The sequence below is a fragment of the Festucalex cinctus genome, chromosome 3 (assembly GCF_051991245.1).
Source record: "Festucalex cinctus isolate MCC-2025b chromosome 3, RoL_Fcin_1.0, whole genome shotgun sequence".
Lineage (NCBI taxonomy): Eukaryota > Metazoa > Chordata > Actinopteri > Syngnathiformes > Syngnathidae > Festucalex > Festucalex cinctus.
The window spans coordinates 1,456,623-1,482,165 of record NC_135413.1 but is presented as its reverse complement, the minus strand read 5'-3'; the positions used below and the strand labels follow the sequence as shown (position 1 = coordinate 1,482,165).

At 39.4% G+C, this 25,543-nt stretch overlaps 1 protein-coding gene and 1 long non-coding RNA gene across 3 annotated transcripts; one reads left to right on the top strand and one right to left on the bottom strand.

Annotated features, from left to right (window-relative positions):
* The first annotated feature begins 7,887 nt into the window (after positions 1–7,887).
* Positions 7,888–9,789, top strand: LOC144015560 (uncharacterized). Its single transcript, XM_077515659.1, has 5 exons — positions 7,888–8,055; positions 8,148–8,276; positions 8,370–8,510; positions 8,605–8,740; positions 9,394–9,789. Exons 2-5 carry the CDS (start codon positions 8,226–8,228, stop codon positions 9,594–9,596), a joined length of 531 nt encoding a protein of 176 aa, XP_077371785.1. The 5' UTR covers positions 7,888–8,055; positions 8,148–8,225; the 3' UTR covers positions 9,597–9,789.
* A 1,238-nt stretch (positions 9,790–11,027) lies between these two features.
* LOC144015462 (uncharacterized) lies at positions 11,028–16,571 on the bottom strand. Of its 2 annotated transcripts, none has more exons than XR_013282712.1 (4): positions 16,290–16,571; positions 16,160–16,205; positions 15,962–16,053; positions 11,028–11,545 (listed from the first exon to the last, which is right to left on the bottom strand). It is a non-coding gene; the product is annotated as an uncharacterized LOC144015462 (long non-coding RNA). The 2 variants fall into 2 exon arrangements; XR_013282713.1 differs by lacking the exon at positions 11,028–11,545 and adding an exon at positions 14,799–14,910.
* Between the last annotated feature and the right edge of the window lie 8,972 nt (positions 16,572–25,543).

Genomic DNA, 25,543 nt, shown 5'->3' with positions numbered 1-25,543 from the left:
TCAGTGTTCAAACCAATAGCAAAGCAAAATTTGTACAATAATGAATATATGTTGATTAATGACAAAAAATAATGATTCACATCATAAATTCAAACAGAACAGAATCACATGTACTCACAATTTGTTGCTCCTTACTCCAGACCATCAATTGAAGAAACAAGAAAAAATAAAAAGAAAAGAAAAATCAAAAACCAAAAAGAAGGGCAAAAGCTTTGAAAAAGAATTATTCCTTTGCTGGGTAGTCACGACAGGTAGCTATTCTGTGATGAACCACCTGGGCCTAATTATCTTTGAGCTAAACTAGTAGCTCAAAGAAAATAATTGAGGAAGTTTACCATTTACTACCCCGGCTGTTTAATTTAATAAAACTGATCAAAACAAGGGGAACTATTATCTTCTAACAGCCAATCAAGACAATGTGTCTACCACAAATTACTCTTATTTTGATTGTTAGAATTACTTCCTCATTTAGCATATAGGGGTAAATGGGGCGCAGAGACGAAAATGCCCTTCTCGACAGAGAGAGAGCCTCGATCTTTTTTGCACGCCCGCCTCGTTTCGTCCCCGCCAATTTATAACCTCGGGATGCTGAACATAGCATGACTAAGCACAGATGAGTGTGTTCCAGTCAGTCCGTACCAAAGTTTGAACTGCTGAGTTCTAAATGTCTGGTGCTTACTTCCTCTTCTCAGTTCCTCTTAAAAATGCGACCTTAACAGCTTTGCAAAACCCATTTGTTGACAAGGTCCAATTTTCTATGCAGACAAAACATTCATGACTTTAAAATAAACTGTACTTCCCATTTGTGAATAAAATCCCTTCAAAGCTTTTTACTCATAATGCCCCACACCAATACTGATTAATATGCACATAAAACTCAAACCACACTCAAATAAAATACATGTTATGTCAAAACCACGTTTCTTGCAATCTCATGGCGACATGTCAAAAAGGCCTTTACTCCCGCACTCCATTTAAGTATGTGCTTTGACATGTGAGCGTGTTGTGTGTGCAAAGTGTGTGCAATTGTGTTACCGTAAATGGATATGTGTATATGTGTTTTATGCTGGCTGCTGGCTCACAAGTATATTTACCAATTATGGGGCATGTTTAAACGCTAATGAAGTTGACAACCACACCAAAGACATTTCAGACTAGTGTTGTGTGACATACCAGATTTGTGTGACATAGCGATTATCTCAAACAATCATTGCATCGTTGCATTCATTTGTTAATACATGGCACAGGTTCACATTATACATGTTAGTGACATCATCTATATTTTAACTTTTGGTGACATCCGCTCAGCCCTCACCCCGTGTTACTCGTCACTATTAATGCGGTGCATGCCCTAGCCCTTCAATAAAAATCATTAACATATTTATCTGTTATACAATACCTTATGTTCCTATGTAATTTGTCCTGTTTTCCCTTACGGAGAGGTGACAAGCGGATAGTTGACACGCACAAACCATCGCGATAAACAGGTGTCTTGCGAGAGGAAGCTTGGCTTTGTAAACCGGAAAGCCGACAGCTTTCGCGCATGCGCAATGAGAAATCAAGTTGTGTTAATTCCGAGAGGTTACTTTCTGTACGGGCGCCTTTTCAATGGCAAAAAGGCTGGCAGTAAAGCAGCATATCTGAAAATGCGCATAATTGGCTTACTTGGTTTGCAGTCAGTGGCTTTGCGTCCAGGAGATAGAGGGCCAGCAAATGGCAGATTTCACGCCCGAGGAGGCTCCAGCGTTCTCGGCCTTGCTCCGCGGTCCACCAGCCCGCTCCAGCGAGAATATAATTTCAAGTGGTCGTCCTACTAGAGTTGGCCGATATGACGATATTAGATAGTTAAGAACATTAATGTGTTGACGATCTCATAAAGCTGACAGATCGTCAAGATCGTCTGTGGCACATTCTATACAGTTCAACTTTATGTTTGTTTAAGTTTGGTTTATGCTTGATGCATCCGTGTGGTCTTTCGTTCTTTTATAATTCACAGTAGAAAAACATAGGTTTGCCAAAATACAGCCATTTCTCCCATGGACTCTGAAACTGTGTTTATTTCATATATAATGGGGAAATTATGTTATCTACCGGTGGTTGGGCGTCAGTAAAGTTGTTTCCAAGTTTGACATTTACAGTGGACCGATTGTCCCCATCAATCCCCGCTCTAAAAAATATATAATTGACAAGTATACTTGTCAAAGGCAGTGAATGAATTTTAAGTACATTGCCATCACACTCTTTAATTGGTGCCTTGATAACGTTACAATGTGAGTTAATTTTCTGCTAATGCTGACTACTGTATTTATCTCTTTTTCCAGCTTCCACAGTCACTGTAGAGAGTGTGTGTGTCCCATTTGCTAAGTAATGTATCCTGTTGACTTTATTGAGATGCATGCTAGTGCCTGCATTGATAGGTATGTTATTGTCCCATTCCATGTTGAAATGTTTGATTGATGGCTTTTTCCGTTGTAACCTTTCATTCATTTATAAATTGGAAGACCATATCAAACCTGGTATAGCGATAATTGGGTCGTCTTTTTGACGAATTAATAATCTGGACGTTACAGAGGTAAATTGTAATTACCTCGATAACCTCTAGGGGCACCACGTTGGCTTTGCTTTGGGTTAACAGGAGCAAACAACGACCAAAATCCTTTCTTCATCAGTCATTTAGAATCTAAAGTCGCCACACTCGATATTCAGTGGTTTGTTGTACTAACAAAAGAATAATAATCCACTCGGAAACACAGATGATTTAGGCGGAATAGAGTTAATAAAACATGCATTTATTCACGATTGCTACACTACAGAATCAAAACACTGCCTATCTAACTATCCTACCGTCAGAAGAAAAGAAATACAATAAAGCTAATGCAAATAGGGAAAGAATGCGAACGAATAAGGAAACAGGAAAAACTTGCCAGATCTGTGATATGTTTCAAATGTAAGTTGCACACAGTGGTATGCCGAATTGGAGAAAATCAAATGTGCACTTACGAGTTGGATACTGCTTAGGACGAGCAGAAACTTGGAGGAAAAATAGTCAATGTTTGTTCAAAAAGGCAAGAAAAAAAAAAAAAGGGGGGCTATTCCACAGGTGAGCAAGGGAGCCGCTCGGGGGCTGACGTAGTTGCGCGGCTCGTCCCTTGATTGGTCGGCGAGATGTTTTCCGGCGAAGTTGGTTCTGCCGGTTAGCTGTCTGACTCCAGGTGTTGGAGCTCGGTTCGCTGCGTGCCGGCGTACGGGCGCAGGCCCGCCGTTGGAGGTGCGCTTGCACAGCGGCGGGGCGCCACCGAATAGCAGGTGAGATGCGGTGCGGCTTAGGTGCACAACCTTGAGGCCGGCGGTACATTGCAAGTGTACCCCGGGGCCGCGGAGCTCGCTGCTGGCGGACAGTCACCGATGGTGAAGAAGAAAAAAAGAAAAAGAAAGGGGGAGTAAAAGAGTCTCTTTGGGGTCAGCGTTGCAGTTTGCACCTGCTTTGGCATGGTGTGGAGCGAGTGTCTGCTCTCGTGGCAATGGTTGCTGCCAGGAACAAAAAAAAGGGGGCCACGTGCTGGACAAGTTTCTTGGGACCAAGAGTCAGTGGGCAAGCTGGGCCACTTGCCGGCAACAGGCCATAGGATGGTCAGTAGAAAAAGCGGGAGAGAGAGCGATCGGGAAGAGGCATCGGAAGAAGAGAGCGAGAGAGGGTCCCCTCGTCTTTTTAAAGTCTATGGGCGGGGCTTCAGTAGGTGGTGGCAAACCCTTCTGTTCGCTCACACAGACTTTAAAAAGCAAATTATTAAAGGGATTAATAATTTGCCATTAAATTTGGTCAATCTGGCAAATCAGTTTTCCCACACAGCCCATTTAACACACATCGTAATTAATGCATCATAAACTAATTTGTGAGGTCAGCCTAATCTGACTGAACTGAAAGATATTGATTACCTTTCATTCCTTATGGAGTACAAATGACATAGGACGTTCATACACACAAAGACATAACATGAATCATTCGTAGTTCAGTTGTCTGTCAAGAATTATCACGGTATAAATGTGTAAAATGCGGTTACTTGTATGAATTGTCACGAAGGATAATTCCAGGTTTCACCACTTGACGGTGCTGTTGCTCCATCTAGACGTTCCAGGAGTGCCCCCTGGATGGGCGACGCCAGAGAGTCCCCCCTGGTTGATAAGAAAGGTCATAAACATTCCTTTGATCAGTCGTTTGTATATTCTAATTCATTGAAGGCGTTTTCTCGGGCCCCGGGAAGTCGGGGTTGAATAAACTCCTTCAGCAGACGCATAAATTCCAATGTCACCTGGTCAGTGGCTTCAAAAGAGCTTTGTTTGTGGTTGAGTGACCACCTGCAGAGCTAACCAAGCTTAGATCCTGTCTGAGCTGTGGAATGTTTATGCAACTGCAGAGAGTTTGTTTTAGAAGAAGCAAACCAAAAAATAATAATAATAATAATAGAGGGTGGACTGGGCCATAGGCCATAGTTGTTACACTGGCAAGGGCTGCTAAGGTGTACAGGGAGACCATACTTGACATTCACGCATCAGGGAAGCCATTGCGTTTGCAAGTTGACATCAGAGAAAGCCAGTTAGACCAGGAAATGGCATTAATTGCTTTTTATAAAGCACGCAGTGTAGAGTGGGCCAATCCCCTGCAATGCAGACTTGAAGGTCCATCATTTATATCCTTTGGTTATATTATAATTAATGTGCTCTCACATTTCCACAACTCCCCCCAAATATAACCTGGAATCTTTACTTTATCATTAATAGGTGATCCCGCAGTCGGAGAGGGAGTGAACCGCTTCTTGTTCTCCAGAATTATGGAGAAGCTGAAACTTGGTTTTGAGATTGTCATGGTTCGGTTCTCAGCCCTGTTGTGTGTTTGTTTTTCAGTGCCTGTAACGAGGGGGGCGTTCCCCAGCGCCGCACCTGCAACGCTTTAGCAATCAAGACTTTAAAAGGACTCCGAGCAGCATCTGCCAGCTGTCGGATTATTATTTGCTCACCATTGTGTCCAAGTGTTCTCTGCGTTTTCCTGTTGGTAAAGTTTTGAATCTGCTGTCGTCCTAGGTTTAGTTTTGTATTCACGTGTGTGTATCCGCGTCGCCTTTTGTTGTCTTTCCGTGTTTGATTGATACCGTGTAGATATTTCGTGTAGTCATTGCTGGTTGCAGGTGTTTTGTGTTTTCTATTCGGTCCTTGCCTTTTGCAAGTGTTTTCAGTTACGTTAGTACTCCTTGCCTTTTGCAAGTGTTTTCAGTTACCTTAGTACTCCTTGCCTTTTGCAAGTGTTTTCTGTAACTCCTATAGTCTTGCCTGTGAGCAAGCTTTGTTTATTCGGATTATCAAAGAATAAATCGAAATTGTATTTTCCTCCTCTGAGCCTGCGTTTCTGGGATCTGCTTTTTACTCGACTCTGTCGAGTCCTAACAGAGATTAACTTAGGTAATGGCATGTCTTTAATTAGCTTTCAATACATTGAGTGGCATTTCCAATTTGTGTGCTTCAAGGCCTTGTGCAATGGAAGTTAGAGCCTTTACTGTGACTTATTTCTAAGTGAAAAATAATGTTGGGGGAGTAACGGCCACAATTTGGATTTGATTAAAATCCTTTGCATTTGATTTGCGCTGGTTAAAAGTGGGTTAGGTTTTAGTGTTCGTTAACAAAAAGCTGTTTGCTTTTGACTGTAGTCGGAGTCACATTTGTTTGTCTTACCTTTTTTGTAAAAAGCCCCTGTGTTCAAGATGCTGTCATCAGATTTTTGATACTCATTTTCAGGAAAAAAAAAAAAAAAAAAAAGAGGCAGGGGATAGAAATATTCTCATACTGTTTATTTGACATACTGTCTATGTTTCATATGAAGAGCCAAACTAACAATGTTCATGTGTTAAAGATTAATTACCCTACATACCTATTGATGTGTCTTATTCTGTACAATCACAGAATCACAACAATTTTGAGTAACTGTACATGATACAGTCGTGATCAAAAGTTCACATACACTTGGAAAGAACATAATGTCATGGCTCTCCTGAGCTTCCAGTTATTTCTACAACTCTAATTTTTCTCGGACAGTAATTGGAACAGATAGTTGTTGTGAAAAAGATTCATGAATTTTTGTTCGTTTATGACTTTATTCGAGGTTAACAGAAAAAGTGAGCAAATCTTTTGGGTCAAAAATGTACATACTGCAATGCTAATATCTGGTTACATGTCTCTTGGCCATGTTCACTTCAAGTAGACGCTTTTGGTAGCCATCCGCAAGATTACTGTTAAGCTTCTGATTGAATCTTGAACACTCTAGACAGAATTGGTGTAGCTCAGTTACATTTGTTGGCTTTCTGACAGGGACTTTCTGTCGCATTGTCATTGGGGTTTAATAAGTCAAGACTTTGGGAAGGCCATTCTAAAACCTTAATTCTATCTTGATTTAGCCATTCCATTACTACTTTTGATGTGTGTATTTGGGTCATTGTGCTGTTGGAACACTCAACAGTGCCCCAAACCCAAACTTTGAGATTATGATTTTTGAAAAAAACAAACAAAAAAAAAAAAAAGGTTAATCCTCCTCCCAGTTCTATGGGCCCACAGCTTTATCCTGCCATCATGCTTGACAGTAGGCAAGGTGTTCTTGGGGTTAAGGCCTCATATTTTCTCCTGCAAACTAATTACTGGGCATTGTGGCCAAACAGCTCAATTTTTATTTTGTCTGACCATACAACTTCCTTCCAGAAGATCTTATCTTAGTCCATATGATCAGCAGCAAACTTCAGTCGAGCCTTTAGGTGTCACTTTTGGTGCATAAGCTTCCTTCTTGCAGTGCAGCCTCCCAGTCCATGGCGATGTAAAAACACACTTGACTGTGGACACTGACAGCTGTATTCCAGCAGCGTCTAATTCTTGACAGATCTGCTTTTTTTGTGGTTCTCGGTTGACTCTTCACCCTCCTGACCAATTTTCTCTCAGGAACAAGTGATAGCTTGCATTTTCTTCCTGACCAGGACAGTGATAAACAGTGCCACGCACTTTTTATTTGCGAACAATTGCTTGCACTATTGGTTTTGGGACTTGCAGATGGTTTGCAATGGCTCAAAGCAAATTTCCCGGCTTGTTCAAGTCAATGATTTGCATTTTCAGGTTTTCAGTTTTGACACCATTGAGCTCCTTTGACTGTCCATTGTAGCGTTTGTGGGCATTGGTATCCAATGAGCCCGATTTCATTGGCCTCAGAGAAGTCACAGTCACTCCTAATCCCACACAAGAAGTTAAGAGGAAATGGTATGAAGCTCATTTCATTGACAAACTTTCTAAGTCACCAAAATTGCTAATTCATGTTGCTGTATCTATATTTTTGGCCCAGCAGGTTTGGTCACTTTTTCTGTTAAACAAAAATAAAGTAATCAAAGAACAAAAACGTATGTTTTTTTTTTTTTTTTGTGTGACAATAAAGTATCTGTTCCAATGGGGTATATGCCACGGAAGAGGCTAGACGTGATTTTGCACATCAGTTTATTTACGGTCCGGGTTGCGAACGCGCAACCGAGGGGCACAAAGTCCGAAGCACAATTATGTTTGACGCAGCACACACGTCGCAAACCGAACCGGAAACAAACTGATGTGCAAAAAAACAGTCCCGCCTCTTCTGTGGCATATACCCCATTACTCTATTAGAGAAAAATAAGAGTTATAGAAATAACTGGAAGCTTCGGAGAGCCATGCCATTGTTTTTACAAGTGTATGTGAACTTTTGATCATGATTGTAATTCGTCAAGGAATTTTGTCTGTTTTCACAGGAAATTCTGGTGTCACAAGGCTGTTTGAAAGAGAGCCAGACTATCTTGTACCTTCATCTTCTCCATTCCTCATTGAGAGTGACCTGTTTCTGATGGCAGGCCGCATGATTGGTCATTGCTTTTTGCATGGAGGTCCTGCACTGACAGGCCTAAGCCTGCAATAGTTCACATCCTGTGTGGGGACACAGCTGAAACTGCCATCATAGAAAGTAATGACGGTCCAGATATTGATCTACGGGAGAAAATTACTCTGGTGTGTATTCTACAAATTGTATGATTTATTTATTTATTTTATTGCACATTCTTTCGAATTGTGTTTAAGGGTGGTCATATTTTGTCTTTTAGGTTGAAGGGAGTCCTGAACTCTCAGCTGATGAAAAGGAGAGCCTCGACACCTTGTGTTTTGCATGGGACCTTCCTTTGATGACAGAAAGCAACCGAAGATGGCTCTTTGAAAGGCTTCTATGTCATGCAGTATTTGAACATTGTTTTAACTATTTATCATTGTTCATATACTTCTGAAAATATTATATGTATAAAGAGTTGTTTTGTGTCCTTTGTCACTAGGTCATTGTACGGTTCATGAGGCAAATCAAGCAACTGGGAAAAGGGCTGAAAGAAACCATGCTGTGGCCACTCATTAGTGAACGCCCAGATGTAGCTCCAGTGATTTTCCCTCGGGAGTCGATTGGTGTGTTGACACCAGAGGTAAATACAATAATTCAGTTAAGACAGGTACTTTTGGTCATATTGGAAAATTGCTTTTTCCAGCTGGTTTTTCTGCTTGGTGTTTTATTTGTAGTGCATTCTGGAACGCATCCGATGGCCCACGATGACTGATTTTGCTGATGACGATGACGATGATGATGATGATGATGAGTGCTCTGTGACAGAAAAGAGCCGTATCACAGGGTACCTTCGCCGGTTCATTGAAAATGGTATACTTTCCTCATGTAATGAGTGTTACATGTACATTTTAACAACACAATTAGATTTCCCTCATTAACTAATTCTATGAGAACAATACACGTTATTTGACACATGTGTTACATTGACCTGGAGAACCCAGAAAAATTTTGGTTATATTTGTTGCAATTTTAACAGGGGCTAAGGTTGACCCCATGGGTTTCCCAATGCCATCTGGATTAAATCTGACAACACTTATACAGTGCTTTACATTCTTCAAACTGTAAAAAAAAAAAAAAAAAAAAAAAAAAAAGCCAGTGTCATACTCTTTATCAAAAGAACCTGGCCAGTGTATTTCTTTCAGATAAAAATATATTCAGCCAGCTTTCTACTTAAAACTTAAAACGATGCTTTCCACAGATAAAAAAAAAAAAAAAATGATGGCTGATAGCATATATGGAAAAATGCACTGGCCAGGTTCTTCTGTTTTTAAACTGCAAAAATGTAAGAGCTTAGTTTGTTTAGAACAATATTTAGAAAACTACAATTGTCACTGATAAAATCTAGTAACTACATAAGCCAATACTTGCCAGGTGAAACCTCGATTGGTATTCTTCACAAAGAATTGAGCAAAATGAACATAATTGTCCTTTGCTGTGACAATTTACGTATTTCTATTTTGTAGCATCCAGTGATGAACTCAAGGCGCTCATGAAGTTTTGGGTTGGATGGGAGACGCCAACAACTATCCTCTCATTGGAGGTGATTGACTGTACTCTACCAAAATCTTCCACATGCTTTGAGCCTGCCCACTACAAGGACTTCAGTACATTTAAGGAAGACTTGATTGCCTGCTTTCAAACTGACACTGGATTTGGATTGGTGTAATGGCAGTACTAAAATGTAGCTTCTTTAAAAGGTGGTTTTCATACATGTGTTTATGTTCAGCGTTTTAGATGTACAATGGCCATCTGTTTTGAAATGGCTCTGACGTTGTTGTTTTTTTATGTGCACTTGCAGGACTTGCTGCTTAGCTTTCTTGCATCTCTAAGAGGAATTTGTGCAAAAACCTTAATGATGTCTTTTAATAATGTTTTACAGTTGGCAAGTCATGAAAAAAATGCCTGACAACAAAATGAATCATTTTAAGTGTTTTACTGGTTGTTGTCGTCTAGTTGGGGTTGATCATCAGAAAACAGTCACTCTAGCAAAGAGTGTGTTCTGTATCGAAGGTTGGAAAACAAATTGTCAGTTCTCTTGAAATAAAAACATTCTGGAAATAATCAAATGGCATGTTTATTTTGTGATGTTTACAACAAACAGCAAAACAATGTTGTGCAGTTTATGTTCTTATTAGCAACAGTACCCTTTCCCTAAGTAAGATGTACCAATAAATCACTGTAAAAATACATAGGTAAAATTCCAAACAAAAAATATCTGAATACACTAAACATTGGTATTAACGAACATATTGCAGTTAAAAAGGGATCTGGTCTAGTCCCTCTGACTTAAGCACCAGTGTGTCTATTACATTAACTCATTTGCTCCCAATAACGTGCAAATACGTTTTTTTTTATGTTTTAAGTGTCCCAAAGACGTATTTATACGTTTTTTTTATTATTTTTTTTAATGCTAGAGCAAACATAAGGATTTGATGCAGCCTCTCAACTGCAAAGAACGGTTGCAGAAATGGTAGTTATTACACAAACGGCCAGCAGGTGGCAGCAGAGCAAATGAGATCAACCAGGGCCATGTAGAAAAAAAAAGCTAAATTACTTACAATTTGAAATAGATTTGTGAAAACTGATGAAACTTAGCTCTCTTCTAATGCTAATTGCTGCAAAATGGAAACAGGTAGAAACATAATTTTTTTCCTGATGAAAGACGAAACTTGAATCTTTCTTTTGATAGGTTCCATGCTTTTATAACAATAGAACACAATATTCTGTGGGCCTTACAAAACCAGTCAAAATCCAGTAAAACAGCTGGGAGCGAACGGGATTACTTCTGTGAAATTGGCTGGGAGCGAGTGAGTTAATTATTGTTTGTATGTGTATTGTGTAGAATAATTATTTATTGAAGAAAACTTATACTTAGGTTCAGATTGGTAAAAACAACACTTAAATCCAAAATATACAATGGTTGTGATGAGCACGCATGCAGCATGGACAGAAACACATTCATGTAGTGTCTGCAGTTCTCTGACCTGTGTTAAGGACAGAACTTTTGCCTGACAAGACCAAAAGGACAAGATTAATTAACATAGGCCAATACATGTATTACAATCCAAATGGAAATTGAATTTGGATGTTCCCCGCTTAAGACATTTTTCCCTTATATAACAATACACCAGATTAAATCATCCACCCATTGATTAGGCCCAAGGTTTTCTCTAACTCACACCTATTTTGATGTATTAGTTGTTGGATAAAATAATCACCAATATGTTTTCTTTTAAGTCAATGTCTCTTTATTACTGTGATCATGAACACTGGCACGTTTGTCAAAGTATCTGGGTCAGAAAGCTTAGAGATGAGTATTTCACTAATGAATTACATGAATTACAACTTTATTTGCTCTTCAATATATACTTGAGTGTACAGTGTGATCCTTAGTAAGTTTTACTGTAAGCGTAGTAAGTGCTGGACATACTGAATAGTAGTTAGGTAAATGTTTGCGCCATGTGATTGGGAATGCCCCAGGGGATTTATGGCTGCCCTCAGAGATGTCATTTGTTCAGCACACAGCACATCACCGATCTCAGGTACAGTGATCCCATGGTGTGGCTCAACAGGCAGGCCACTGTCCTCCCAGTTCAAATGTGGTAGGTGCAATCCCTGAAAACACGTAGAATGACAAATTATACCACATTTGATAACATTTTGAAACAAACTTAAATACACAAATATCAACAGAAAAATATTACTTTATTTGTAAATGTTAAAGGGGCTGTCTGCCGGATTCACTCAGGAAAATGCACTTTTTAAATACAGAATGTACACACTTTAACTTTCTTTCAGTCTACACATCTGTGTTTTTGTTCATCTTTTGTGGTAATTTCGTCCTAAACCCCCGCCTCCCCAGCCTGTATTTTGCCATTTTGTGTGTGTTTTGTAAACAGCGGGACGTTTCAGTGGGAAGACAGTATTTACAACCCTCCAGCCAATCGCAGAGCGGGGGGTGGAGTTTCGCAAACGGAGCCGGGCGAACGTGTCAGCTGCGTGACGTCACTCCCGCGGCAATTTGGAAGCATGCACAGATTTTTTTTTTCTTCACTCACTCATTCACACACGTAAGCTTCTGTGAGTGAGTGAGTGAGTGAGTGAAAAAAAAAAATCCGTGCGTGATTTCAAATTGCCGCGGGAGTGACGTCACGCAGCTGACATGTTCGCCCGGCCCCGTTTGCGACACGCCACCTGCGATTGGCTGGAGGGTTGTAAATACTGTCGTTCCACTGAAACGTCCCGCTGTTTACAAAACAAACACAAAATGGCAAAATACAGGCTGGGGAGGCGGGGGTTTAGGACGAAATTACCGCAAAAGATGAACAAAAACACAGATGTGTTGACTGAGAGAAAGTGAAAGTGTGCACATCCTGTATTTAAAAAGTGCATTTTCCTGAGTGAATCCGGCAGACAGCCCCTTTAAGTTAAAATTACATGGTCTTCTCCGGGTACTCTGGTCTCCTCCCACATTCATGACATGCATGGCAGGTTAATTGGGCGCTTCGAATTGTCCCTAGGTGTGCTTTTGAGTGTGGATGGTTGTTCGTCTCTGTGTGCTCTGCGATTGGCTGGCAACCAGTTCAGGGTGTACCCTGCCTACTGCCCATTGCCAGCCGAGATAGGCTCCAGCAACCCCCGTGACCCTTGTGAGGAGTAAGCGGTTCAGAAAATGGATGGATGGATGGAAAAATAAATCTCAATGGGATATTTTTGGGGGAAAAAAAGTTTTGACAAATTTGTGGGAAAGTTACTATTTCGTGAAAAGGTTTTTGTAACAGTCATATTTCTAGAAAAAGTCAGATTACGAAACTAACCACCCACACCTAAAAAAAATAAAAAGTAAAATAATAATCGGACCTCCTTGAACCATCTTCAAGGACCCCCAATTTAAGAATCAGATGTAAAGCACAGAAACCCATTGGTAATTATTTTCTTAAAACTGAGTGAATATACTTAGGTAAATTCAATTAAAATGTTGCATACTTCATGTATATAATACTATTCAGCAAGGGTTAATTAAAGGTGCAGGTTATGTCCCACGGTTCAGCCTAAATTGGCTGAAACATTACATTGGCTGGGCTCATCAAACTCATACGTCAAGCTCATTTGAATTAATTGCCGAGAACTCGACTTAAGTTTAAATTCGGGTTACATCGCTAGCGTAGGAACGGAACTCAGACATACCTCAAAGACAACCTGTATTAGTAAAAAAAAAAAAAAAAAAAAATGTATTACATAACCGATTTGCTTCTAGCCATGTTTTGAGTTTTGTCTTTACGGTATTGAAAGTGGAACATTCGCTTATGTTGACCGGTACAGTGTTCCTAATAGCCTTTGTCTGACAGAGTCGACTGTCCAAAAGTAGTTCGTCTGTAAGGCACATCAGTCTCCTCTGACTACAGATCTGGTGGCTCTGGTGTTGCTAGATTTCAGCTTTACAAACTCATTTAGTATTGGTGGTGCCAGTCCATGGAATATTTTAGATATTGCACAGGAAAATTTTAAATATTTTATATTATTATTACTCGTAATATTGTACATCTCCAACATATGACAGTGATGGTATGAAATATGTTTTCTTGTCAATATTTTTATTGCTCTTTGATGTAATGATGATATTTTTTGAGGGTGGTTTCATCTGTGAGAGACCATCTTGTAAAACAGTACTCTATATGTGAAAATACCAAAACATGCAAAAACATTCTTGCTGCCTCAAGGGTCATAGATGATCAAATATATCTGAAATTGTAATGATTGTATTTATTTGTTTTAGAATTTTTTTTAACGTGATTTTTGAAAGTGAGAGTGCAATGAATGACCACTCCAAGGTACTTGAAATATTGTACCAGTTTAAGCTCCTTGCCTCTAAGAAGTTACATTGGAACATGCAGTTATTATTATTATTTTTTTCTGTTTTTTGGGGTTTTTTTTTTTAAACATCATGCAGTTTTTTATTTTTTATTTATTTTTATTTTTTTATTTTTTTACAATTTAGAAAGAGACATGATTTTGTGAACCTCCTGAATCTTGAATGTGTATTAGTTCATTTGTGAGGATCTGGCCTGCTTCCTGTGAATTTTTGGCTGGGGTGTATATTACTGTATTGGATTAGTCCGCATATGTTTTTGCATATATTTAAAAGGTAATTTATGTAAAGAGAGAAAAAAGAAGTGGTCCTATAATGGAACCTTGCAGAACTCCCGTGGTACACTCCAGACACACTGTATTCTATTGCTGAGATATGATGTAATCCAAGTAATGCCTTTTTCTCAAAAATGAAAATGGGTTAGTAAGTTTGGATAGTAGGATTTTGTGGTCAATGGTGTTAAAAGCTTTCTTTTTGGTCGAAAAAAAAAAAAACTGCATCAATTACCTGTGGATCATTCACCAATTATCCATTAATTGTTAAGCCTATCTATTTTCTTTTTTATTCTGTTAAAATTTGTTTACAATTCCCTTTAACATTCTCAATGATTTTTTACAAAGAAATTTGCCTTTGCCCTAAGCATTGTACAAGTAATTTTATTCCTTGCAGATGTGAATTTTTGTCTGTCTACAGCCAGACCCCATTTTAATGCTTGATGTTAAAGCCTGATTTGTTAAGTCAGTCACTTTGTGGTGCATGTGAAAGACTTGAATTAAAATTTCCTTTATGAGGGGGGAAAACACTTGGGGTGTGATAATGGTATTCTACTTACAATTCATTACAGGAATAATCAGTTACCACAATCAGAAGCATGTTTACTGCAAGATTATCAAGTGCAAGGCAAAGAAGTCCACACCTGTATCATATTATGGGAAAATATATTTGATATGATAAGCGGTCAAGAAAATGGATGTAGGAGTGTGACAAAAAGAAATCCTGCCTTTGATTGTGCACGCTCTTCCCAGCAATGAAACTGGACCTTCTTGTTCCCTTGACAGAGAACATCAGCCGTGCAATGTCAACGTTCTCAACTCCATGATCCGCTCTCACCCTAACAAAATAAATATTTTGTGTATTTGGTATTTGTGGTGCTCCAAAGAAGTTTAACTTCAGACATTTCCTCTTAGTTTGTGTCAACATAACATATAAACAACACATATGTTTCATACTTTAAGATGTAGCATTTGCATTTATCAACAAAAATACAATTTAAAACACATTCTACATTTGAAAAGCTGGGGCTACAGTCTCCTACTTGCCTGGTCAATACAGTACCAACATTTTTATTTGGCAAATTATTGCAATATTAATTTTATCAGTATTAAAGTGCTAAAGGGAGTATTGTCACAACACCCTCCCTGTTTCAAGTAGCAGTCTGTCTTCAGAACAGTTCCATTGTTTTTGCAATTTTGGATTTGCCTAACCCACTGGAGGCAGATAGCTGTAGATTACCAAACACCTCTTGAATTTTGCTGAATATTTATTTATTGAACATTTAATAAACCTTTATGAACTAAATCATTTCAAAGACATATTCAGGATGGCAGCAGCAAGCCACATTGCTTGTATGTTTTTTCTCTGACTATCAAGCAGATCAATATGTGATCATTCATAATAATTAGGTCAAAAATTACTTCATATACAAATGCTATTTATTTTTTATTTAATTTTTGGTTTAATAACACTTAATTTAACATAGCAAGGTTACCAGGTATTACCCATTTAACTGATGTAAATATAATGATGTGAAGTGTTTTGTCAGAAACATGGGATCCTCCACAGTAAACAGAAATGTCATTTATTGTATCTTCCACACATTTATTTTCCATTTACTGCAGAACAGAGTAACTGGCAGACTCAGATTAATGACCAAACATGCTAAATGTTATAGGAATATAGAATAATTTAACACTTACATTAACAAAAAATATTTCACTGATTTCTGCTCTAAGTCACCAAAAAACATAATTACCACACCATTAACACCTGCTCAGCTTCTTTTCTTTCTATTTTGTACATGCATATATGTATGGTATAAAAGACAGCATTTTGTGGTGAGGAAGACAAAGCAAGGAATGAATCACTGAGGCCATATTATTTACCTTGATGGAAATCCATATCTGTCAACTGATTGCTGGAAGAAGGCCAGTGTTGTTGAGGACCGATTGTTATTTGCTGCACCCAGGTACATGATCTAAAGACAATATTAACAAGGGTGTGAATTTCTTGTTTAAGTTGTCCTCTTATTTTTATTTATTTATTTTTCATTTATTTATTTATTTTTTTAACGTGAATTATACCTTTCTTGAAAAGCCATCCACAGCACCAAAAATTACAATGTTGTACCTGGTTAGGCAAAAGACACAGTAATAGTACAGCCTGCAACATATGTAAATGAAATCCAATTCATTTATATAAAGTTATACAGACCTTATTAGCTTGTGGTTGGTGTCAAGATGGACCAGAGCTTTAGGACCAGGAACTGAATAGGTGCGACGCACAACACAGCCTAGCTGGTTCATGCGACAAAGGATGCCAACAGTGTCCACGAGGGGCATGGAGGCCCGCACCCTCTCCCACTGCACTCTGAATCCTGTGGCCTGCAAGCTTCATTTAACCAAGCGATACCCAGCATGAGGCATGTCTTTTTTAATTTCAGTTACCAAATGGTCCAACTCTGCATTTGAACAGGTGCTATAGAGTGCCGTGACAGAAAATCCAATCCAAACTCTCTCATTCTTAGAAAGATAGAGCGAGTAGACACTCCCATCAAGTTAGCAATGCATAGCACAGGAAGACCTTGGTTAATGAGATGTAACAAAGAATCAAAAGAAATATCAAATTTTGGGCGCCCAGCTGCACCATGGCGAACCTGCACAAATACTGTGGGTATCTGACTTTCTCTTTCTTCAACAACCAACTTGTGCAACTCTAGGAGTACATCAAATATGGGTTTTGGGATAAGATCCTGGTCAGAGACAGCCTTAAAAAGAGCAGCCTCGAGGTAGTCCAGGTCAAGTGGCTGCTGACTGAGAATATGGTGAAGCCGCGTGTGGAGCCTCTGTAACATAGTTTGTGCAAATAATTCCAATAGAGAAGGGAAAAGGGAAACAGAGGTAAAAAATACTGGTCTACCTGAACATGAGTAGTAAAATTACCAAAAACTGCTGTTACGTACTGCTTTATTCCTAACATCAGTAATAACAATAATAATAATAATAATAATAATAATAATAATAATAATAATAATAATAAATTCCAAAACATTAATTTAAATCATAAATCATATGTTGGTTGAATGTAATTTGGTACTTCGCATGTTGTTTGTATGTAATTTTTGGCTGTTATGTAATTTTATTTGATGCGGACTACAGTTGGAAACTGACAGAAACTAGCATTTTGTTAAATCTGGTGCAGCCATCTTTTTAATGATACTGCACACTGTCCTTTTAATAAACTAAACCTAAACCTAATTCATTCTTTTAAAAAAAGAAATGAAAGGGGACGGAAAGAAGTAAAACTTGTATCTGCCCTGATCAGAAAATAAAATAAAAATGAAAAATAATAACAATAATCAACACAAAATAAATGGCCTTAAGCAGTCAAGAGACTATTATGGTAACAAACAAAATGATTCAATAGCATTGCCCTGTGACTAGGGCTGTGCTAAAAAAAATCGATACGGCAATATATTGTTGCGGGCCTCATTACAATATACGTATTGATATGCAGGCGTTAGAATCGATATTGCTCGTTAGCTTTAAAGAGCCAGTTAACATTTGCCTTTGCAGCTTGCATTGTACCTAAAAAATAAAAACCAGCAGTGTCTTTGAAGTTAATTGACTTCAATTAATGTAAAAATAGCTCACCAGTGATTGGACATATATAAATGTCCAATTGGACAGTGATTGGAAATATATATATATATATATATATATATCCATCCATTTTCTTGACCGCTTATTCCTCACAAGGGTCACGATATCCATCCATCCATCCATTTTCTTGACCGCTTATTCCTTATTCCTCACAAGGGTCACGGGGGGTGCTGGCGCCTATCTCAGCTGGGTCTGGGCAGTAGGCGGGGGACACCCTGGACTGGTTGCCAGCCAATCGCAGGGCACACAGAGACGAACAACCATCCACACTCAGAAGCACACCTAGGGACAATTCAGAGCACCCAATCAACCTGCCATGCATGTCTTTGGAATGTGGGAGGAGACCGGAGTACCCGGAGAAGACCCACGCGGGCACGGGGAGAACATGCAAACTCCACCCAGGAAGGCCAGAGCCTGGACTCGAACCGGAGTCCTCAGAACTGGGAGGCGGACGTGCTAACCACTCGCCCACCGTGCCGCCATATATATATATATATATATATATATATATATATATATATATATATATATATATATATATATATATATATATATATATATATATATATATATATATATATATATATATATTAGTGCTGTCAAAGTTAAAGCGTTAACTAATTAATTAATCACAAAAAATTACCGCAGATGATCCTTTTTAGCCGACAGTGGATGGTTACATTAAAGGTAGCTGTTGGAGTTTGAGCAATAAACATAACTACATGCATTAAAGTAAATAATTTAAGAAATGTTTACATATGCCGTACATCATTTTTTGCCATTTGAAATTGTGCAAATAATTAATTGATTAGAAAAAGCAGGATGAGCATGTGCAGCGGGCAAAAATGTTGGGGAAAAAAGCTTTTTTAAGTCAGTGATTAATCATGATTAATCAAAATTCTACAATGTGATTAATCTGATTAAAAAATATAATCGTTTGACAGCTATATATATATATATATATATATATATATATATATATATATATATATATATATATATATATACATATATATATATATTCCCCAGTAATTGAGCTTTTAATCGTTAAAAATAAATAAAATAAAAACAAATGTACTGAAACGATTTAGCTATATAATCCACATTGTTCCACAGACTGACACCTTAAACTGAAATACATCGTTCGCTTTGTTTTGTTCTGTATTTAGTTCTTCAACATCTTCAAGACCATCAGCGACGAGACCTCAAATATTGTCACCTCGGCTAGGAATAACACTTATTATTAATGCCTAAGCATGGTTCAACTCAAACTACGTGTAAAGTACAAACAGCTGAGTGCTAAATATCTCCACGTCTTTACCTGAATTGTGTCAGTTTGCAACGTTAATCCTGTTGGGGGTGCTTAAATAAAGGTTGGAGGGGGGAAAGCAGCTTGGTGCCTGTCTCATCTGCTGTGCAGGACTTCATAGGTGCATGGTGCTAAAACAAATATGTGTGGACCGAGGTCGCTGTCGTCGTCGCCTTCAAAACTCCAGATGTATCGAGTTATCAAGGTTATATGTAGCCATAGTTTAATAAAGTTACGTTAAATTAGCCTAATCGATGTAAAGTGGATTAGCTCCAGCAGTTAGCTACCGTAAAGTACATATTTATCAACCCATCCACCCATGAAAGACATATTCTGGAGTTTAGTTAACATTTCATTTTCACCAGCAACGACTACAAACTCACCTGCTGACTGCTCATTGTGGTGAACTTTGGCGTCCTTGGTAAAATGCAGTTCTCCTGCAGGCTTGGCTTGGCTGACTTGAAAACAGATAATATGGAGAACTCCATAGTGGAAGTTGTGGCGGCCTTAGACAGATTCAACAGCGCCCCCTGCTGTAACGTTTACCAGCTTTGCGCGTGTGGTTCATGGGTTTTCGGCACGTAAAACTGCTCGGGAGAATATCACTGCCAAAACTTATGTGAGTTGTATGCGTAAATGTAGAATTGCTTTTTACGAAAGCAAAACATTTTGTTGTTGTAATTGAAGATATGCTTCTTTGTGTACGTAGATCACATTTTGAGTACGTAGATCAGGTTTTGTGTTCGTAGAACACACGTTTTGTGTACGTAGATCACGTTTTGTGTACGTGGATCACGTTTTGTGTACCTAGATCAGGTTTTGTGTACGTAGAACACACGTTTTGTGTACCTATATCAGGTTTTGTGTACGTAGAACACACATTTTGTGTACGTAGATCACGTTTTTTTGTGTTTACGGGGTTTTGGCATGATTCTAACTAACTCCATATACCTCCCTCATGTGGTTTCAATCCGTCCCACAAAAATAGCATTTCGTGTGCTTTGTGACTGTTCAGAGTCAGACTACAAAAGAGCCATCCACTTTCACTCTGGATGGGCTAAAAATCGGATTTCAGCTGCCAGTCTGAATGCAGCCTTTATAGCTGCTCGCAGCTCTAGTTGTACTTGCAACCTCACTTTTAATGTTGCTGGATACAATATGCCTTTAAATGATTGTTGTTGTTTTTTTTTTCTCCTTTTCCTATTATTAGTCACAACAAAACCTAAACTGTAATGGTAGTACATTGGCTCGTGGTGGGAGTAATGCACGCACGCACACACACGCACACACAAACACACTTTTTAAGCCTGTAACATGTCCACTTTTGGTCCTGAAACAGGCCTTGTCCATTCCCTTGCAGCACTCACTTTTTCCATGACAGAATCACTTTAAATGGGAGCTGTTTCTGTTCAGGAAACACAGTATAATGTTGACATTTGGTCTCTCTATGGCTTCTCAGGAAATGATCATCGCTTGGTGAAAAAAATAAAAAAAAATAAAAAAATAAAAAATAACTTCATCCTACCACAAAGTCTCATCATTTATTGCAAATTATTATATTAAAATACAGTCATTAATGGAACCTGCTTTACGTTTTGCGTACACAGGCTGTGTCGGGGTAACGCAATACATGTACCGTTACATATTCAGGATAGCCTACAAAAAATAAAAAATAAAATACAGTATACTGTCAGTTACAAAAAAAAAAAAATCATCATATTACTGGTACATTTGTCAAATATAGAGATTATTTTGTAGGGTTATCATTTCCAGAGAGATGCCACGAGTGATGGGACAATGTACTGAGGTTTCGGAGTGTGTGTCAAGTAATCCAGGAAAACAAATTCTGAAGCGTGTGTCAAGGCCTTATTCATTCCAGGCAAATGACGTCACCGATGACATTTGATACTTCATGGGTTTAGAAAGTGGTTCAACTTTTGGAGTTTCACATAGCATATAAAGCGCAATGCTTCTCCGCAAAAGTTGCGTTTGAGTGGGTGTTTGAGTTTTGAAAATTTGCCCATAACACGCCTTGTTTGTCATGGAAGCGACGACAACTCCTAGAAAAAAGTATGGAATCACCAGTCTTGGACGAGCACTCACTCAGACGTTTTATTCTGTAGATCAAACTCAGATAGAAAACATTCCAAAGTGCAACATCTTGGCTTTCAGGAACACTAAAAGAAATGAAGAAAAAACATTGTGCTGCTCAGTATGTTACCTTTATAGAGCAAGTGCAATAAATATAGAGCAATAAATATGGAATCACTCCATTCTGAGGGAAAAAAACATGGAATCATGAAAAACAGACTAAAAAATACAATCAAAACATCACTAGTATTTAGTTGCACCACCTCTGGCTTTTATGACAGCTTGCAGTCTCTGAGGCATGGACTTGATGAGTGACAAACAGTATAGACCCCTTCATGGCCTACGTCACGATGACATCACGGTGTTTACTGGAGGCAAAAACAACTTGCCGCTGCAGGCAACGGAAGTGCAGCTAGAAGTAAACAACGGCTGGTTGTCTGTAGAAAATGTCGTCTTGTGTTTTTGGTTGCTTGAACCGTAAATGCACAAACAAAAACTTGAAATTCTATCGCATCCCAGCCCCTGACAGTCAAGTAATCGCAGGCGGCTGTGGTTAAACGTGATTAGGCGAAAGGACTGGACTGAGGCTATCATCAACAATGCTCGTGTTTGCATCGCACACTTCATATCAGGTAAGACTTAACTATCAGATTCAGCCTGGGCAATGATATGGGCTAGACTTAGTTGTGATTGAAATTACTTAAGTTTGTCATTATTTGTGGGATTCTTTTTACATGCACGGACTTACAAAAAGTCTGTGTTTACATGCTACATGCGTGAATGCTAACCGCTAGCTAACCAAACGTGAGCTGTATGTTTCAGTTTTGTCGAGGCGAAAGCCCCCACAATGGTTCCGATAACCTCTTGTCAAATTTTTGTAGGAGAGGTACATGCCTTGTATATCCTCTTCTTCTGTCCCTAGGTGCGTTTCCATTACCCTCAGTTTTGCGCAAAAGGCATGTTTCGCAAAAGTAAGCTGGTAATGGAAACACCGGATTTGCGAAAAAACTCTCAAATATCGCAAAAAGGTTTTTGCGCTCTCATGAGGTGGTTTTTGAGACGTATCGAAAAAGAAGTATTTCGCAAAAGTGTTTACTTTTTGCATATTAGTAGTCATGTGACACCTGCCCGGTCACGGAGGAAAGGACTGTAACACGTTGTTTATGTGTATTTTTTTTATTAAACTTGCAATTACTATTTGTTTTGAGAATTATTAATTTCGGGTTTGTATTTTAGTTTTACATGCTGAAGTGATTTGTATCGGCTACTGCACGTCATTGACACGAAGCGAGGAGGTAGGACTCAGACGCAGAGTGACAATTGGCCAACAAGGCTGCAGCTTTAATGAATCGAACCAAAAAACACCTCTCAAAGAGGGAAAAAAGGCAGAACAAAAAGAGCTCCAAACTGGAGATAAAACAAGGGCACTCAAAAACAGGGACAACTAAAGGCGCTCCGCTAGGGAGGAAAACAAGGGGCAAACTAAGGGCGCAAGACAAGGCAAGGCAAGACATCGAACAAGGACTGTGGAACAAGGACTGTGAGGACGCTTCCATGCACTGAGATGTGACACTTCGGCACTGAGGGGAGGAATCAGGTGGCTTTTATGTCCGGGTTGATTGGGAACAGGTGGTGGTGATCATGGGCGTGGACCGGTAATCAGTGAGCTGCAGGAAGGGTAAGTGACCTGGGGTGAGATGAGAGTTAGTAATTTCAAAATAAAACAGGAACCTGACTGTGACAAATAAAAGCATGACCCGACACTCTGGTGGCGGCGTGACAGTCATGAGCATAAAAGAGAGAGAGGTGTAATCGAGCAAACCTCCTTCGAAAAGTTGAAGGAGAGGAGAGCTTGAAATCCTGTCCTGCCATGTCTGGTTAATTTAGCAGAAAACATCAGAAACTTTTAACAATTTGTAACCCGCCTTTTACCCAGCTTCTGCATGAGAACATGAGCATTTCAAGATTACAGGAAGTAGGAAGTACGCGACCACTCGCTTTCGTGTCAGAACTGCTTGCAATGCCGACTACCGAGGGCCACACACAACAACACCAATACTAAATGCCCGAAACCGCCTGATGAGGGGTGAGTGTTTTTAAAGTAATATAACTATACTGGACGTCCGTCTACCGTAAACATCATGAGCACCTCCTACAGAACAGCGAGGTCTCGCGAGACGGGACATTCCGAGAATTGCGCCTCAGAAGCGAAACTCTCGTCAATGGAAACACCGACAATTCGAAATTGTACTTTATCGAAATAGTACAATATCGCTTTTATTTTTGCGAAAAAGGGTAATGGAAATGCACCTAGTCAGAGTTAACTTTTTAAAGTAATATTCATGGTCGTGGGGAGTCAGTTTACTCACATATTAACTCAAATGGCCGTTTTCCGCGTCCTTTCCGACATGAACTTTCTGTGAAAAAATGCTGACCGGTGTTAGAACCACACGCCACTGAGGTGTTTTTGCCTCCAGCTAAGCCCCGCCCTTTAAATTGCATCACATTGTTTACAAACTTTGAAGGGGTCTATTCTTCATCAATCTGGTGCCAACTCTCTTTGATTACAGTTGCCAGATCATCTTTGCAGGTCGGAGCTTTGCTGTGGACCATATTTTTCAATTCCCACCACAGGTTTTCAATTGGGTTGAGATGTGGGCTATTTGCAGAACATGACATTCAATCATTCAATCAATCCATCAATCAATCAACTTACAAATCCACAGGGAAACCAAAGTGCTGCACATAAATAGAGAAAAATAAAACCAGATAAAATATATAAAAAGGAACATAAAAATCACCTAACACATAAAATAATATAATCAGATTCTGCCATTTTGCTGCTTGGAAATATCAGTATTACTATGTGTTAAATATCAGTATTACTATGTGTTGAAGGCCAGAGAAAAAAATAGTGTGCTTTTAGACGTGATTTAAAAACCAGGAGTGAAGTGGCCTGTCTAACATGTAGTGGTGATTCCACAACTTGGGAGCAGCAATCGCGAACGCTCTGTCACCTCTAAGTTTTCGCCTTGTTTTAGGAACTGCCAGAAGCAACTGGTCAGCTGATCTTAGCAGCAGTTTTGTATGAGCTGCAGATGGGGAAGAGCAGTCAGACTAATGCCTGCATACAAAGAATTACAATAATTAAGACAAATTGTAATAAAAGCATGAATTAACCTTTCCAAGTCCAGTCTTGATAAAATTGGTTTCACCTTGGCTATCTGGCGGCGCTGATAAAAACTTTTTTGTACAACAGAGCTAATCTGCTTCTCAAATTTAAAATCAAAGTCGAAATTGACGCCCAAATTTGTGACACAGTCCCTGAGATAAGGTGCTTGTGGCTCAAGGTCCACACTAGCAGAAGAAGGAGCTACTTGGTCCAAACAATATCATTTCAGTCTTTTCCTCATTCAAACTCAAGAAATTAAAAGCCAGGATTTAATATTTAACAGTCAGTGAGTTGTACTGTTCTGGGCCAAGGGAAAATAAATCTGACAATCATCAACATAAAAATGAAATGCCATGTTTTCTAAAAACAGAACCAAGAGGTAATAAATACAGAGCAAATAAAAGAGGGCCGAGAATTGACCCCTGTGGAACCCCATGTGGAAGAAGAGCTTGAAAAGACACAAAATCGTCAATTTTTACACAAAAGCTCCTATCCTTAAGTACGACTAGGGGTGGGACAAAAAAACGATTCGACCGAACCATCGTTCGTCAAGGGGAGCTAAACGACCGTATCGGTAGCAGACTTGTCAACCGATACAAAATCCGCCGGGAATCCTTAGATACATCGCTTGTAAAGCACTGGACCGGATATCGCCTGGCCGTGAATCGGTTGCGAGTGAGACTTTATAGTTTTCATAACAATAGCAAGAGTTCTGCACCGTCGACTTGTTTTGTTTACGTTTCAAGAGCAGCACTATTCAAGCTACTTCCGTGTTTACAGAGAACTAGCAAAGTTGCGCTCAGAGACGCTTCATTCCCCAGATGTTGTAAACATAATGCAAAGACGTTACGCACCTTTTTTGGGCGGGAGGGGGTCCGCCTACCGTCAACGCCGTGCTCGGAACGGCACTGCACGCTCGCGCGCAGTCGCGCAAACAAGCTGACGTTAGCAGCCAGCGGTCGTCCCCCCGTCATCACGGCTATCGCCCCAGGCCTGCATCGGCCGTAGCGCTACTGCGCGCGAGCCAAAAGAGACTCCGTGACGATCCAAGCAATGGTATTCACCAAGCACAGGTATCGACCCCGCTCTGTCCATACGAACACGTCACTGCAGTATCTCATCTGCAAGATCTCAGTGGCTCCCTGTCCCATGTACACATCAACTAGTATGAGCAGCAGATAGGAGAACAGAACCGTGCCCGCAATTACGTCATCAAACTCAAAATGAACGACAG